Source organism: Nipponia nippon, unplaced genomic scaffold, assembly GCF_047370975.1.
Source record: "Nipponia nippon isolate SJK-2023a ecotype South Korea unplaced genomic scaffold, ASM4737097v1 scaffold_1, whole genome shotgun sequence".
NCBI lineage: Eukaryota > Metazoa > Chordata > Aves > Pelecaniformes > Threskiornithidae > Nipponia > Nipponia nippon.
Window position 1 is genome coordinate 68347956 of NW_028262290.1, and position 16463 is coordinate 68364418.

The 16463-nt window shown below is 46.3% G+C and overlaps 2 protein-coding genes across 11 annotated transcripts in view; one reads left to right on the forward strand and one right to left on the reverse strand.

Moving 5' to 3' along the window:
- The window catches only part of GALNT12 (polypeptide N-acetylgalactosaminyltransferase 12), a 51968-nt gene extending 49299 nt beyond the window's left edge, over positions 1–2669 (reverse strand). Inside the window, exon 1 of the mRNA XM_087758796.1 lies at positions 2207–2669. Coding sequence (XP_087614922.1) covers positions 2207–2577 — 371 coding nt within the window. The 5' untranslated portion in view covers positions 2578–2669. The remainder of the gene's footprint in view (positions 1–2206) is intronic.
- Positions 2670–11899: 9230 nt separating this feature from the next.
- ANKS6 (ankyrin repeat and sterile alpha motif domain containing 6) overlaps positions 11900–16463 on the forward strand; it is a 45496-nt gene continuing 40932 nt past the window's right edge. For all 10 annotated transcript variants that reach the window (XR_015705036.1, XR_015705043.1, XR_015705039.1 and 7 more), the window contains exons 1-2: positions 11900–12319; positions 15527–16026. Coding sequence is in view for 3 of the 10 variants with exons in the window: in XM_087758809.1 (XP_087614935.1) it covers positions 11964–12319; positions 15527–16026 (856 nt within the window). In the remaining 7 variants the exon portion in view is untranslated. The remainder of the gene's footprint in view (positions 12320–15526; positions 16027–16463) is intronic.

Below are 16463 nucleotides of genomic sequence, written 5' to 3' on the forward strand. Positions count from 1 at the left end.
GAGGTCCAAGGCTTGCGAGCACACAGTTCGCTAGTTCTCCTCTGGGACTCTGACAAATAGACCATTTTGTTTAGCAACTTCTGGTCTTCAGGTACCAAAATTCTTTCATTGATCACATCTAAAAATGTAGCCTTTGCATCATTTTTGTGGACAGCTGAAGTCTAGTTGAAGTCTACCATTACTACTTAATTCCTACCGTTGTAGCCTCACCCAAACGTTGATTAAAGATCATGAATGGTCAAGCATTACCAACCTTAAAACAAAGAAACTAAATGATATTTTTCCTAGACTTGACTTTTCAACCTATATAGACTCTAATCTTGCACTGAAGTGCAATGAATTTTCTATCACTACAGGCTTGTCAAAACCTTTTTCAAGACTTTTTTTTTTTTTTTTTTTTTTTTTTTACTTAGATCTCTTACATGGTCTTCCTTCTTAAGAGACGTACTTAACTTTATTGCAAAACTGTCTTTGGAGAAGGTTTTGGGGTTGTTTGTTTTGTTTTTTTACATTTGCTGTGTGAGTTGGATAGATGTTCTGTGATATTTCTGCCATAATTCAGATTTAACTGTGTGAAAAGGCATGAAGCACCTGCCAGCAGATGCTACAACAGTACAATACAGCCCCAGCCTCAGAAGGCAATTATCTCTGAGATTATGCCACTGATGCCTTGCAATCCTTTTGGTTTGGATACATTTTGTCATTTCAACATCCAAATGAAAAAGGATGTGCCATTGCAGCAAAATCCATCTGCCCACTTATATTATTTTCATTTCAAGCACCTCCCCCCATCTATAATGTCCCCTGCTCAACAACTGTGATCTTCCATTTCCTCCAACGTCCTGTCTGAAAGAAATGGCAGGAGTCCAGAATAATTCATTGACATTATTTAAATTCTTCCTGTAGAAATGCACCTAAAATGGTCCTTTTTAGCCTATGGTCTATAGACTGCTTCCAAGGGGAGAATAAAAGATAACCAAGCAAAACAAGCCTACTGTCATGCTTAAATTTACAACAAAAAGATCTTGCACTTGCATTGCAATTTTTTAAGAGCTATCATAGGATTCACATTTTACATAGTTCAGCTCACTAGAGTTGGGTGAACTACTGGGCAGGACGCACTGACATGAAGCAAACGCACAGCGGAGAGAGAGCCCTGCTTTTTCCACAGCTCTTTGCTACCACACAAACCTGTTGCAATGAAATAAACTGGCTGAAGCCAAGCTCAGGTGAAACAGAGGAGAGGACTCTGCAGCCACCGCTCCGTCCTGACCCCTTTAGCTAAAGGCACGCACCTGTACGTACTCAGCCCACTCCTCTCACCACGGGCTGCTCGCTGCCAGGACAGCCCGCGCTGGGGTGAACCCCTCAGCTAAACTGAGTATTTGCGTTAGGCCAGAACTGATCGTACAGCCGGACCCGCTGCGCAGCACCGCCTTCACAACTGCGCTGAACTGTTGCCTGTGAACTAGAATCATCTCATCAAACGCTATCTAATCCTTAGCTTACAACTGCTTATGCCATCATCTGGCATTAGTGTTATAGCTGTAAACGTAATTTGCAAATGTAAATTGTCCCAGCAACAAGCAAAGTCCCAGTTTAGAAGAACGCTATGCATCTCTGTGAGCATTTCTACATCGCTCCTGGCAAATCTGATGATAAAACAATCTGCTTTACACTCTGCGGCATAAGACATTCGAATACAACGCAAAGCTGAAATATGGGTAACGTAACATTGGTAAAGCTGGGAGTGACTGGAAAAGTACACTGCTGCCTACGGTGACTTATCTCCGGACAGCAGCAGGAGAAGCACGGCAGCACGCCACCGCTGCAGGGCCGAAACCACGCTGCTAGGGCGACCAGAGGAAAACAGCCGCTCCCCAGTTGCACACGCACCACCAACACGCTGCTGCTTCTGCCTTGTGGAGGAGCGGGAGCCAGGCAAAAGTCATCGACGGTTTTAACTTTGTGAGCAAACGCTGTGATTTGAAAGCGTTTGGGGGGTGGGGAGGAAGTTTTAAAAGCCTCCACGTTTCTGAGCGAGCCGCAGCCGAGCCGCGCTCATCCCGCGCGGGCCACGGCCGCCAACCGCTCCGCGGTTCGGAAGAGCCGCTCCCGCGAGCCGCGCCAGGGGCGGGCACGGCCCCTCCGGCCCCGGCCCCGGCCCCGGCCGCCCCCGGCGGCAGGCGGAGCGGCGGGTACTCACAGCGGGTTCCAGCGCTCGGGCAGGCGGCGGTGCAGCGAGATGCGGTCGCTCAGGTAGATGTTGATCTGGTGCCGGCGGATGCTCTCCTCCTGGCGGCGCTTCTCGGCCGGGCTCAGCTCCAGCCGCACCGCCCGGCCCAGCTCGCCCAGCGCCCCCGGTTCCAGGGCCGGCTTCGCGTACACCGGCTTCCGCAGCTGCTCGGCGTCGGCGGGCGGCGGGGCGCGGCGGGCGGCGGGGCGGGGCGGCGGGCCGTGCCTCCAGGCGAGGACGCCGACGGCGGCCAGCAGCCCCAGGACCAGCAGCCCGCCCCCGCCGCGGCAGCCCCGGCCCCGCTTGCCCCAGCACATCCCGCGGCCGAGGCGGCCGGCCATGCCGAGCAGGCGGCGGGGCCGCGGGCGGCCTCTCCCGGACACGGGCGCGCCTCCGCCCCGGGCGGACCCGGCGAAGTTCTCACGGACCTGCCCACGCCGCGCCCGCCGCCGGCGCTGCCCCGGCCAGGAAACCCGCCCGCCTCCTCCGCCGCCGGCCCCGCCCTCCTCCCCGCCCCGCCGCCGGCCAGCCCGGAGGGGCGCGGCGCGGCGCGGAAGAGCCGCGGTCGGGCGCTGCTGCGGGTCGGGGAGCGGCTCCCCCCGGCGCCCACGGGCGGGAAAACCGCCCCGCGCGTCAGCGAGGGGGGCTGCGCCCCTCCCGCTCCCCAGCCGGCTCCCCGCGGGCGGTGCGCCGCGGTTTCGCGGCGGTCGGCCGGCTGCTCGGCCCCGGGGGCCCCAGCACAGCGGGGAAGGCACACGCCTCCAGCTTGCTCCGGGCTCTCCCTGGGGACGCAACCCGGGGAGCCAGAAATGGTCCTGACCCAGCCCCGGGAGCTTGTCCCACAGCTCCCCGGGCAGGGAGGGAGGGAGGGAGGGAGGGGAGCGGGGCCAGCCCCGTGCTGCTGGGTCATGCTCTGCTGGGATGTGGGGAGGAATCATTTGGGCTGGAAGGGACCTTCAAAGGTCACCTAGTCCATCCCCCCTGCAATGAGCAGGGACGTCTACAACTCGATCAGGTTGCTCGGATCCCCACCCAGCCTGGCCTTGAATGTTTCCAAGGATGGGGCATCTACCACCTCTCTGGGCAACCCGCTCCAGTGTTTCACCACCCTCATTGTAAAAAATTTCTTCCTTATATCTAGTCTGAATCTACCCTCTTTTAGTTTCAAACCATTACCCCTTGTCCTATCGCTATTGGCCCTGCTACAAAATCTGTCCCCATCTTTCTTATAAGCCCCCTTTAAGTATTGAAAGGCCATGTCGCCTTTGCACGCTTGCTGCTACCCTTCAAGGAAGAGGTGATCTGGTCACCCTGAAGCTCGAGGGACCTTCACGAACACTGGTAGCTGTGAGGCAGATATGCAGGGGTACCCCCAGCAAGGGAAAGTTTGGCTGGCACGGGGCTGGCACAGCCACAGCAAGCTGCTTTGGCCATTGGAGATCACGGGGACGGCCCCAAGGCTTGCTGTCTCCTGACAGAAGTAGCCAGGGCTGCAGAAGGACAGCAGGGGAGGTTATTTGCCACGGAGGGACTAGGAAGAGCTTTGGGGCTGAAGGGAACAAGTCAGTAGGAAACCAGGCTTCATCCATTCTGCTGCCTCTAGAATAGCATGTGCTTCGGAAGTAAGCAGAACATGGGCCAAGAAGCCATGGGAGTTAATGACAAACTCTTTCACTGAGGAAAGCAGTGTTCTTGGTTGAAAAAAACATGTCAACTGATGTGGCCTCGTAGAGAGAAATCCAGAAGACAAGTGAAAATCCCAAATTTATTATCTAAGTAACGGGCAGTCCATTTCATGGCTTGACAGAATCATGGGAGAAAAGCAACTGTGGCGTTTAGTCGAAACTTTCTACTTTGCTTCGTACTCAACAACACGTCCATACTGCTTTTTCACTCCACCCCCTAACAGGTTGCAGTCCTGTCTGTCTAAACTTGCGACCCTGAGGCCATGAGATTACAGAACAATTTCTGATTTTGCACTGGAAGCACCTTAGCATAAGTGTAACACAACTGATACGGTTTCTCTCTCATGTTCAGCAGGGAGCTGAAACTCTGGTTTTGAGGCGTCATTTGCTCTATGCGTTTTACAAAGAGCTGTTTACTGCATTACGCTCTGCTGTTGGAGGCCTGTCAAGATCAACGCAGCAGAGGACTCCGGTCATCCCCAGGGAGGGACTTCAGCCTGGAAAGCGGTATTGGGCGGTGCTCACCAGCATCGCTCTCTGAGGAGTGGATGAAAACACGTCTGACGCTAAGGAAGGGGAAAAACCTCGTCACCACCAGACAGGGTCACAGCATACAGCTATGAGCTCTTTCTGATTTTACACGATAATAAATATTGTATGTGACGATAAACACTGAGGCTGTCAACTAATGTGGAGGCCTTGCTCTGGACAGAAGGGTGCTGAAAAATAATGAGTCATCCTGATGCTGGCAAACTAGCATAAATGAAGCAGTTCAGGTGAATTTGCAGAAGAGTGTGTGTGTATAGATATAATTTCATTATTTCTTATTCAGCTGTACTGATATCTATCACAGATCATTATGTATGCATAAAATCTAGTTTCAGTACATACCAGCTGGAATAACTTAAGCATAATAGAAGTGAAGTATGAGTGTGTAAATATGCATTGTAGGCAACTACTAAATACCAATAGGCTGGACATGAGAATATACATTGCATATAAAGGAAGCTAGCAAGCTTTGGGTCGGAAGAATTAGGTGGCACTAGTAATCGCATGCCCGGTGATTGCGTTGTCTCCTTGCTTGCCATCCTTCCTGAATAAATGAAGCCCAACTGGTGTCATTGGTATTGACTTTATAGCAGGAGTTCCCTAGTTTCTGGCTGGTGGAGGGGTAAGCCCTAAAGATACAGCCAACGTTTCTGGAACATGCTGCTGGTTTAGATCTGGTTGTCTGGAACAAATATTCTTGGGTTTTTCCCTTTGTGTAAGGTTGCAAATTACTTAGAATAGGGTAAGAGAAATATTAAGCATGAGGAGCCCAACAAGGACTTCTTGGAATGAATCAAAGGAGAAGGAGATCCTCTTGGACTCCCCCAAAAAATTACTGGGGGAGGTTGGGAAGATGTAAAGAGCAAAACGTAGGGCTGAGTGTTAATTAAGCACAGTGAGGAAGAAAACAGGAGAGTTCTGCTGTAAGGGTTCTTAAGTATTAGAAGAATAAGTATTTTATTTAAGGATTTTAAGTATTAGAGCAATATGGAAGAAACACAAGAATATGATCACATGACTAAAACAAGTTCTGAGATTAAAAAAATGGCAAACTGAGAAGAGAATGTGCCAGGACTGCAGGAGGCATGCTGCAATCAGTGGCAGACAGGGTAAGATCAGACAAGACTGTTGAAGAAGGCAACCAGCATAGCTACTTCTCAGTCAGATTTTAAAAAGGAAGAAAGGGCTGGAAGAAAAGGTGGGAGAGCATCAGCTTGCTTCCACAGAAGCAAGAAAGGTTACAGCTGGTGGGAAAGTAAGGGAGGCAGCTCTCAGTAGTAATAATGCCCTTAGAGCAAAGTAGCTGGGAAGGCTTTCTGTGATCCTCATCGCAGTGAGGACTGAAAGCAATACTAGTAAATGGTACTTCCCCAGGGATGATGTCCAAGCACATAAATCTGAGGAAATTCAGCAAGGGAAAGTACAATAACGGTGTTAATGCAAAAATCATTAAGAATAAATCAGCTGCGTTCACAAATAAGTTTGGACAAGATGTAAAGAATGTGAAGTCAAAGACACTTTCTCTTAAACCTTTTTAAAAGTTTGTGGGGTTTAATTAAGATGGGAAGACTGAAATTTCTGAGCTGAAATACTTAAAGTATAAAGACTTCTGCTATGAATGTAAAAATAAACCCCAGAGAAAGAAAATCTACAATTAATACGGCAAATGAGTTTCCTGCTATCCATAAAGCTTGTAGCAAGGTTTTCACGGCAAAGTTCCTTTTAAGCAATTCTGTTGTTTTTTTCAGGTTTAATAACAATGGAAGTTAAAACAATTGGTTTTGAGATTTTCTGTAAAGATTAGTAAGAATGTTTAGCGAGCTATAAATTCAGTTGCTTCAGGAGTTTCAGTGAGAAATAAGTAGAGTAACCAGACAAGTCATATAAAACCTATAACTACTGATCTGGGAAGATCTATTATGCCCTCAGTTGTCAAAATTAAAACAGAAGATCAGTGGAATAATTAATACATTTGAAGAGTTTATTTTAAAAAAGTGAAATTGTATTTTTTCACCAAAAAAAAGAATAAAATATTAACTAAACCTTTCAAAAAGCACTAAGAGAAGAAGACTAAACACAACAATATGTAATTGTCCATAAGAACTTACATTATAGCGAATGTAATAGCTGAAATTAAGAGCGTATCTCTTGCTCACTGAAATATCCATTTGAATTGCAGGCAATATTTAGTTTACCTAAAATACGTGACCCTATTGAAGAAATTGGTTGACAGACAAGAAAACTTAAAGTGATAAGTTAACTATTTTACACATCTATTATTATTAAAAGTTATTCTTACTTTATAGCGATGACATACACATTGCAGAAAAAAATAGAGGTATTAAATTTTGCAAAGGCTTTAAAATTTTCCTCATCCAAAGTTTTCTTTTTCTTTTTTTTTTTGTTGGATGTGTACTTTCAGTCAAAATGAAGCAAGATTAGAAAATGAAAATGGGGTGTTGAGAAGTATCAGCTGATAGAGACTGCATTTTGAATAAACCTGAAGTTCAAATAGCTTCCTAAAGTCATACTTTCAGCGGAAAAGAAAGTATAAAATAATGTGTTTCAAAACAATGTTCCTAGTTTTAGAAACAGCCAACGCTTAGGTATTCTAAAAAAAAAGAAAAAAATATCAGAGGAACGTGGTGTACAAATACATTGCAGGTAGCTAGGAAATTTGTTCAAGGAGAAGATGATTCAGCCAAGTTACAAAACATACCCACTGGAGATAGCTTTGGACCTATGGGTCGTTGTTCACTGTTGTTCTAACTCAGCGTAAAATAGCATTGCCTTGCAAAGAAATAGCCCCCCTCAACTCCCACCTTGGCTGCTCTTTCTCCCCTTTGTCAGCACAAGTGCACTGGTATTTTTTAAATATTATTGTTCACCTCATTGTTCAACCAGTGCCAAGGTTGGGCTTTTTTTTATTAATATGTTTGTGTTGAAAGTGCTGTTATTTGAGGCAGTTGCATAGTACAGGCAAAATATGAAATGGGCTGAGCCCCTGCTTTCCCAGCTGCAGGACTGCGCTGAAGGGTGGGTGTTGAGGTCCTCCGTCCTTCAGCTGGGACCCTGTTTTACAGGGTAGGCTTTGGGTCAAAAGTGAAGCTGGGTACATAGTACGGAGGCAGAGCGTATCAGGAGTTTAGATGAGAGGAAGAACAGTGGGTACAGAGTCCTAAAAATAAAACAGATTAAAAACACAGACTTGATGAGTGAGAGAGAAACTGTCAGCTATTTCAGGGATCTTCTACCAGACTGATGACTGCTGTGCAGTTCTCATACTGACACGGCAATAAAAACAGGCGGCATTCAGTGGATGCTACTTGGGCAAGACCTAACCTGTACCGGTTTGCAGATCTCTGTAGCACATGTGTGTGCATATGTACATACATATGTATGCATATATCTACATATACACATACACACACATACAAACTATCTTGTTCAAAAGGTCATATGCAAGCCAGGATAGCTTAAAGGTAGTAAGGATGTGCACGCTAAAGGCATTGATCGGTGTATTTGCTTGCTATAGGTATGTATTGTTGATATATAAATGTTCTCTTTAGCTATACAGCAAGTATGAACTGCAGGCAGTAGAAGAGATATTGTACATAAAGGAAGCCATGGCTAGCAAGCTTAGCTGTCAAAAACTATTGGAACAAAATTGCAGTTCTGTGCACAGAATATGATATGATACGACATGTTACTGAAGGGACCGTTTGAGGTCTGTTATATTGGATACCTGACAGATACTTCATAGGTGCTTGTGCAGGCACAGTGAATTGAAATACTGAGCTGCAAATAATTTTTGAAAGTTTGATCAAAATTATGGCATATTCAGAAACATATAAATGAAGTAATTTCATCACAAAGTTATAGCAGCTGGCTACAGTAGACAAAGTGGAGACCTGCTATATACACCATGATTAAAATTCTGAACCAAGAACTCAAGGGCATATTATGTGGTGGAATTACTCTTAGTCATCCTATATTGTAGGCACTTACCACCACTTTTTTTTAGTCATTTTTCAAGGTTATTTCTTTTTCTATGCCTGAAAGGACCAAAGTTAACATATGCATCAAATGATACTGGAGAAAAATCTGCTTTTCTCTGATGGTATGTCCAACATATGTGTCTATGTTTTTCTTTAAGATGGAGATAAGAGTCTTCACACAAAACACATGCTAAAACTTTCAGGGTTTTTTTTGTCAGAAGTATGACTTCCTTGTGATTCACATCAGTAAGGTTTTACAGTAGAAAATAAGCCTTTTACTCCTTGAATTGCCATGAAAATAATGCCATCGTATTTGGGGATTTGAGATGCCACCATCCCCAGACCTTCATAATGAAGATTATGACTGAGTCAGCAATCTCTAGTTTTCTGGGTTTCTTTGGAACAGATTGCTTGACTACTTGCATTTTTCCCTTTCTGAGATGCTTTTGATTATGATGGTAATTTTATAGTCCTCCGTATTATGCAATTCTGAATTATATATGAGGTAGAAATTTGCTCGTGTGTCATGGTATGAGGATACGTCCAAATGTATTACATCCTATTACTACTGTAAGAGCAACAGAATTTTTTGTCATGTTACCCGGCCAATTTGTAGTTCTGCATCACTGCACATTTGCCATATTATACTTACTTTACTAGCTCCACAGGTACATGACATGCCATAATGGTTTCCTAGCCTTTGTTTTGCAAATGATGAGTTCTCTCTCTTGCGGAACGATGGCTCTAAGTTTATCTCCTTTATGTCACCTTGTATTATGAGTAGCTTTAATAAAGCTTACATTGGCTCATTTATCTCCCTGCTGGTGTATTGATATCATTTGCAGTGGAGACTTCTGTTAGAAAAGTTTCACAAATGCTGGCCTCACATGTTTGCTCTTTCCTTATCTGTTCCGATTGTTTTGGTGTGCCTGTTCTGTTCCTTGCACTTTTCTTGTCTCCTTTAGTCTAAAGCAATTTTTTCATTCATCAGCTTTTTCTGTCACCTTAAATGATTTTAACCCCTGAACAATCCCACACTGACCAATACAAATTAGTACACTGGTGACGTGAAGGAATTTCGTGTCAAAAGCAACCTATTTTTCACTGACTGGACAAACCAGATGCAGTTTGGACAAACCTTCCAAGCGACTAATGCACGATCTGCACTTGAGAATCTTGGTTTTGTTTTCTTCTGTATCGTCTTCTAACCTAAGCTTTCTCCATCCCCTTACCTAATCAGCAGTTTGAAAGGCTTAGGTTGTTCTTTCATTGGTGAAGAAATTATGTCCTATATTTCCCAGAGATCTTGGTACTACATCACCATAAGAATACTCTGTAGCACTTTATTCATTTCAGAAGAGATCTGATTATTTTTCTCTTGCCTCATGATACTTTGATTCTCTATCAGTGACAGAAATCACTGAGTGATCATATGTGTATAAATGCATAGGATGCTGACTGAAGATAGTAATGGCCATCAGATGACAACAGCAGAATTTAGCACAAATGATTTCCTCTCTCATTTTGTAAACCCCAGCAAATATTTCCTATTGCTTACTTAGGAGTTTCTTTAAATAAGAGTTGCATCTTTTGCTGTTAGGTTCCTAATTACATTCATGATATCTTTGTCTGGAGTTTCAAACCATTAGTAGAATTTGATAGTGTAATCATCAGCTACATAATATAAATTTGTACGATCAACATGTTCAGTAGCTTATCTCAAAGATAAACTTGAGTGATCCTGTCACTAATTTGACTATATCCGAGCATGCACTTTCATATGGTAAGTATAACCCAGTTTTCTTCAATCATGAATAATGTATTGCATTAATCACTCTTGCCATTCCCTTCTTGCAAACTGTAAAATCTTACACAGAGTGAATTGCACCATCCAGCTTTATCGATAATGGCAAGCTCCTCATGCTATCCTAATGTAAGAATGGTTGTACTGGCTAGACCAAAAGTCTCCCTAGCCATGCACCTTGCTTCTGATGATAGCCACTATAAGCATCTTCATGCTGAAGGAAATTATTTAACATAAGTGCATACGTTACGTATTTAAATATTTTACACATTTTACATGAGTTAACACATGGTATCTGTAATGGAGGAAGCATTACTGAATATTTACCCTGTCTAGGAATTTGTCCTATTCTTTCTGTAATGATAAATTTGCAAAGGTGTAAGTAATGTTTTTTCTTTGCTGTGAGTTGTACTTTCCCAGAGGACTTAAGTGGCCACAAACACAGCCAGGGCTCTTGTTTGCTGGAGTCTTTCTCCAAGTGTAACTGGTTTGGGCCTTTGCCATGACGGTCTGGCCATCTGGATTTGTAAGTGGATCACAGGCAAAATCACTGGGAAGATATGGTTGCCACTGCCTAAAACCAGGGGATGGCTTCATTACAGTGGCATTTGGTGGTTTCCCTATACTCGCCATAACCTCTTCTAGTCCTCTTGTCCCCAAACCCTCCACCACTGTAATAAGTGCCACGTTCTGCCATTGCAGTCACCGATTTTAATAGAAAATGACCTGCCCCAACTTACAGGGACATGACACAATATTCTTAAGTGACTGGTCAACAGCGGTTCAAGAGTCATTTCAGCAGTACTTTATTTTTTCCCCTCACTGTAGCTGTTGCAAATCAGTATAACCTGGAAAAGATTTCAGGTTGCCTGGGAGGCTGAAGCTAAAGGGAAGATTCTTAGAAACGCCACAAGAGAGCCAAATTTTACGCTCCAACTCTTTAAACTGAAAGACCAACTGATCAGCACTATCAGGGGTGTGAAACAATGTTTGTTGGGGAATGAATCAACTGTGAATCCTGTATGGCAGTGAAGGAAGAGACCGGTTTGGACCCGAAGGAAAAACGAAGTAGGAAGGCGCAAGTAAGGGCTGAAGTATCACGTAAGTGGAGTGACAGAGAGGGACCGCGCCAGGCTGCAGAAGTCACGTTGTGAAGGAAGAAAAAGGGATCGTTGTGTCAGGTGAGAGTGAATAAGCCCCACAGCGAAGGCTGGCTGCGATGACCCCGGGCAGAAAAACATGTAATGCAGAGACGCTGCTTTGTATGGGAGTCAGTGATGGCAGCAGGAACACGGCGAGGAAAACGGCTGCAGCCCAGAGGCGAGTGGATGACAGAAAACACCTGGGGAAGGGGGCAGCAGCCGCGGTGGCCCCGGCGCTGGCTGGGGCGAGGAGGGGTGAGACCCCCGGGCCTGCCAGCGGGGGCAGGGGAGGGCGGCCCGGCGGGGAGAGGCGCCGAGGCCCCCGGCCCCGGCGTGGAGGCCCCTCGCCGGCTGCGAGGAGGGCGGCGTGCGGCGCAGCCCGGCTTCCCCTCCCCGCCGTGCGAAAGCGGCCGGGGCGCTGCGGCCGCCCTCGGCCGGCCTCCTCCCGCCAGCGGAGTCCCCTCCTCCCCGCCGCCTTCCCGGCCGCCGCCGAAGCCGCCGGCGGCGGGGGCGGGCGGCCGAGCTGCTCGGGGCTCGCCAGCGCTGCCCATGGGGGAGTGCGGGGTGGCCCCCCAGGTCCAGCTCTTCCTCCGCGCCTGCGAGCAGGGCGACTGCGAGACCGCCCGGCGCCTCTTAGGGCTGCCCGGCGGCGGCACCGCCGACCCGCCGGCCCCCTCCGCCTGCGGCACCGAGGAGGCGGCGGCGGCGGCGGATCCCCGCGGCGAAGCGTCCGCCCCACCGGCCCCCGCCGTAGCCGTGGATTGCACCGACGAGGCCGGCAACACGGGTCTGCAGTTCGCCGCGGCGGGGGGCCACGAACAGCTGGTACGGTTCCTGCTGCGGAAGGGGGCCTCGGTACAGAGCAGGAACCACTACGGATGGAGCCCCCTCATGCAGGCGGCCAGGTAGGGGGTGGATCCCGGGGAGAGGCCGGGGGGTCTCCGGCCGCCGCCCCGCCTCGCCGCGGAGCACCGGCCTAGTCAGCGGCAGGGCGGCTACGGCGCCGGCGGCAGCCCCGGGGCGGGGAAGGGAGGGCCGCCGGGGCTGGGCCTCGGCGGCCCTCCCTTCCCCGCCCCGGGGCTGCCGCCGGCGCTCGGCCGCTTCGCCCTCAAAATCCCGCTCCCCAGGCTGGGAGAGGGCGCCCGGGAGCGCTGGGGGCTCCGGGCGAGTCAGCGTGTGTGAGGGCGGGCGGGAAGGCGCCATGTTGTAGGCCGCGGTCTCTCGTCGCCGGTGTAGTTATCCCGGGGGGATCCGGGTGGTCACCTGTTGCCTTCCCCCGGAGTGGGTGGGGAGGGGTTGTCGGGTTTAAATTTGGGTAAGTATTACGCTGGGGGCGTTAGGTTTTCTCTTTCCATATTAAGGATGTGTTAATTGAAGCTGTGCATGCTATTTCTTTGGGTAAAGCCAGTGCAGAGGTAACCTGAACATGAAAACACTGCTCCCCTCTTCCCTTCTGTGGAAATAAGATACACACAAACCCTTACTTAATTTTCTCTCTCTCTTTTTTTCTTTTTGTGTGTGTGTGTGGTATCTGTGTGTCTTGCCTACCTGTTGAAAAGTCACTTCTGACATAAAAACACACTGAAGCAAACAGAAATAATTCATTTCACTTGGCTTTTCCCTGTTTTCCTAAGTGGCTCGCCGGAGGATATGGAAAATCATTGCTGAGGGTTTTTAATGACAAAACTGGATTGCTTTCCGCATCAATGACGCGGAGCTTCGAGTAACCCGCTGCTGGGTTGTGGGAGGTTCCCAAATTGCTAATGCTCGCATTTGCGCTTATCTCTACGTATACAAGTACGCTCTGGGTTTACAGACATGTTTTGCAAGGTTGGAGGGCAGTGTTTTCCTGTAATAATTGAATGTTTAATTGAGAGGATAAATATTTTTTGGATTTGGTTTCTCCTTGTTTCATAACAGATTAAAATACTTGGAAGAAAAGAGTCTGTTTCAAAGTCAACATTTCTCTTCAATTAAAGCCCATAGAAAGTTCCCAAAGAATGAGTCACACAGTTGGCTTCCCAGTAAGAATAAGGAAGACAAGGTTCAACAATTTTGTTATTTTATGAAGGTTAAAAAAAGGAAAAAAGTTGCAGAAACATTCTTAGATTTTTTTTTTTCTTAACGAAAACCATACACTCATTCTCTAAAAACAATAAACTCAAATCACTATAACACTCTCACTGTTTCAAAGAAATTGCTTGCTGCCATTTGAAAAGTACTGTAGATATTCAAACCTGTGGAGAAAGCTTAAAGTGGAGGAGCATGTTTCTTTTTCCTTTTTAATGGATAACCAAAAAGGAAACATAGTGTTTTGTACAGATGTAGTTTTCGAACTATGTACATGTTTAATTTTCTGGCTGTGGTTAGTCCTGTTGAAATTGGACAGGAGATAGCATATATGCATAGAGTTAATCATGTGTACAGTGGCTGCAGGCTCTACTGAGGTGACGCAGTGAAGGCTACCAGGATAGACCTAGGGATTAGACTGGAGGCTTCCTTCTGCAACTATGTACTTTCTGAAAGGAGACTAGGGAGTTTTGGTCTCATGTCTGTTGTTAGTGGTTAGTAGCGTTCTTTGGGACTTCCTTAACTAATACTTGCTTTGCTGCAGTGTACAAAGGCTGCTTTCAGGATCAAAGCTTGATTGTGTTAAACACTGCACAAGCATATAGTAATGCATGATATGTGCAACAAGAGCACAAAGTACACATTTTGTCAGTGTATTATGTTTATTAAAATGTGGGGTTCCTGAGCTGAGGAGCGATAAAGAGTTTCTGTTTTCTCATGGTTAACTAGCCGGTTGGGTGTATGGCATGCATGATTGTCTTTTCTTTACTGAGAAACTGCCAGAGCTTCTGATAAACTACCAGAGCTTCTGATGATGGTCAAGTGTATCAAAGCTGGGTTACTGGTGAAACTGGTATCAAAGTTCAATGCTCCGATGAAGTTCTAGATATTCCACACAAGAAGTGTTTAATGCTTTAATACCAAGTTTCCTTATTGGAAGATATTTGCTGTATCACTAGGCTAAATCAAAATTCTGTGTAATATCAATCTCCTGAAACCATAACACAAACCTATCATAGCAACTGCAACACACAGTTGAACCACAAGACAAACAGCACGCCCATTACCAGTCCTTGTGTGCTCCACATCGTGATGCTGGGCGTCCCCAGTCGCCAGGGAGGGAAATGTGGCTGGAAGCCAGCTCAAGCCCCTTGCTCTCTTCAGGATTAGTTTCATTGGTTGCTCAGTTTTGGTGCTCTGTGTTGGGCTGAGCTGTGTAGACACTTCCCCCATGCTGGTCTGGCTGACTTGGGGAGATAATACTTTGTATTGATTGTTTTAGGAAAGGCCATTCACATGGCCAGTTGTCCCACTCTGCCGATGAGCCATTTCTCTAAAACAAAGGCCATGCTCTAGTCCTCTTTGTGTTGAGAGAAGTTCACCTTTCTTTTCAGCAGCTGTGGCCACTCACTGTGTTCTTCCCTGAGCTTCATGGGCACATGCATGTCTTCTCCCAGCCTTCTTCTGTTGTGGGGGTTTGTTGATGGTTCAGAACTGGAAAGCAAGGGATGACGCAAATATAAAAGATTGGCTATCCAGTTCATAAAATGGTCTTTTTTTTTTCCCTTTAGCATTGACTCTTGAAGTTTTTACTCTACTTTTCCAATTGTAATGAGGGTACTTAATTAAGATCTCTGCAAACAAACTGGCTTTGATTCCTGAGTGTGATACAGACCTGGAAATAAAACGATAAAAAGTGACTCTGTGGTTTATGGAAGTTATGTGTTGATGTCATACAGTTGAAAATGAGGCTAGCACATTGCTGCTTTGGCCAGAATGTCCTCTTGAATCGGTGTCTGGTTTATGAGCACGGTCACTAGTACATGTGGAATGCTTTAGTTTAAAGTCCTCAGCTCTTGTTTGCTCCTCTCCAGTAAGGTCACCACTGTCACAATCAGTGTTGCATGCACTATTCCACATAGTATATTAGTCCATGGGCCAATTTGGTACCAAAGTTTTCTGTGTTCAGAGTATGTCGGCTTTCTTTGGGAAGCCTCTGCCATCCAAGGTGTTAATTCTCCTCCTTATCTCTTTCTGTCAAGGTTTGGACATCTAAGCGTGGCTCACATCTTGCTGGAGAATGGTGCTGATCTCAATGCACAGAATAAGTTAGGAGCCAGTGTCCTTACAATGGCCTCCAGAGGCGGCCACGTCAGCATGGTGAAATTGTTGCTGGAATCTGGAGCTTTTGTAGACAATTATGACCATTTTAGCACAAATGTACTTAACAGCAGCAGAGACGACCTTCCCGATATCACTCCGCTAATGGCAGCTGCTCAGCATGGACATGAGGCGGTGGTGCATCTGTTGTTAGACTGGGGAGCTGATTGTAATTACACTGTGAAGACTATGGGCTGGAGTCCTTTAATGCTAGCAGCTGTTAGTGGAAAGGTGAGCTTGGCACAGCAGCTCATGGAGAAAGGTGCCAATCCCGATCACCTGAATGTGCTACATAAAACACCTTTTGAAATCTCTGTTGGCTTCAAACACAAAGACATGAAGGACTACCTGGAATCTCTCACAACGATCAGACCCCAGGCAGGTATGGAGCGTTAGTTTTCTGTTTCACTTTCTTGAAGTTTTGATTGCATATTTAGAAATTGAAGGGGTTATTTTGTATGTGCAAGATGTTCTTTATAATTTGTAACAGACTCTTGAAAATGTTGTTGTAGGTACAGCTACCTCGGGTGGGGCAGGAATGCCCAACTTCAGCAGATTTCCTCTACATTAGCATGACGAGATTCCTGTCCTGCAATAAAAATTATGTGAAATGTTTTAAAATGTTTTAATGTTTTAAATATTTTTTGCTTTTAAAACACATGATCCAGGTGCTCATTTAGGAAGAAAATTACAAAGGCCTACTTGATATGGCACTAAGGAAGGGACATCAAAAACAGAATAGGATATCAAAGAAAGGATATCGCAAACTCCAAGAAAACCTAAAAGATATAAAATCTAGAAAACCTGCCACGTAAGGAG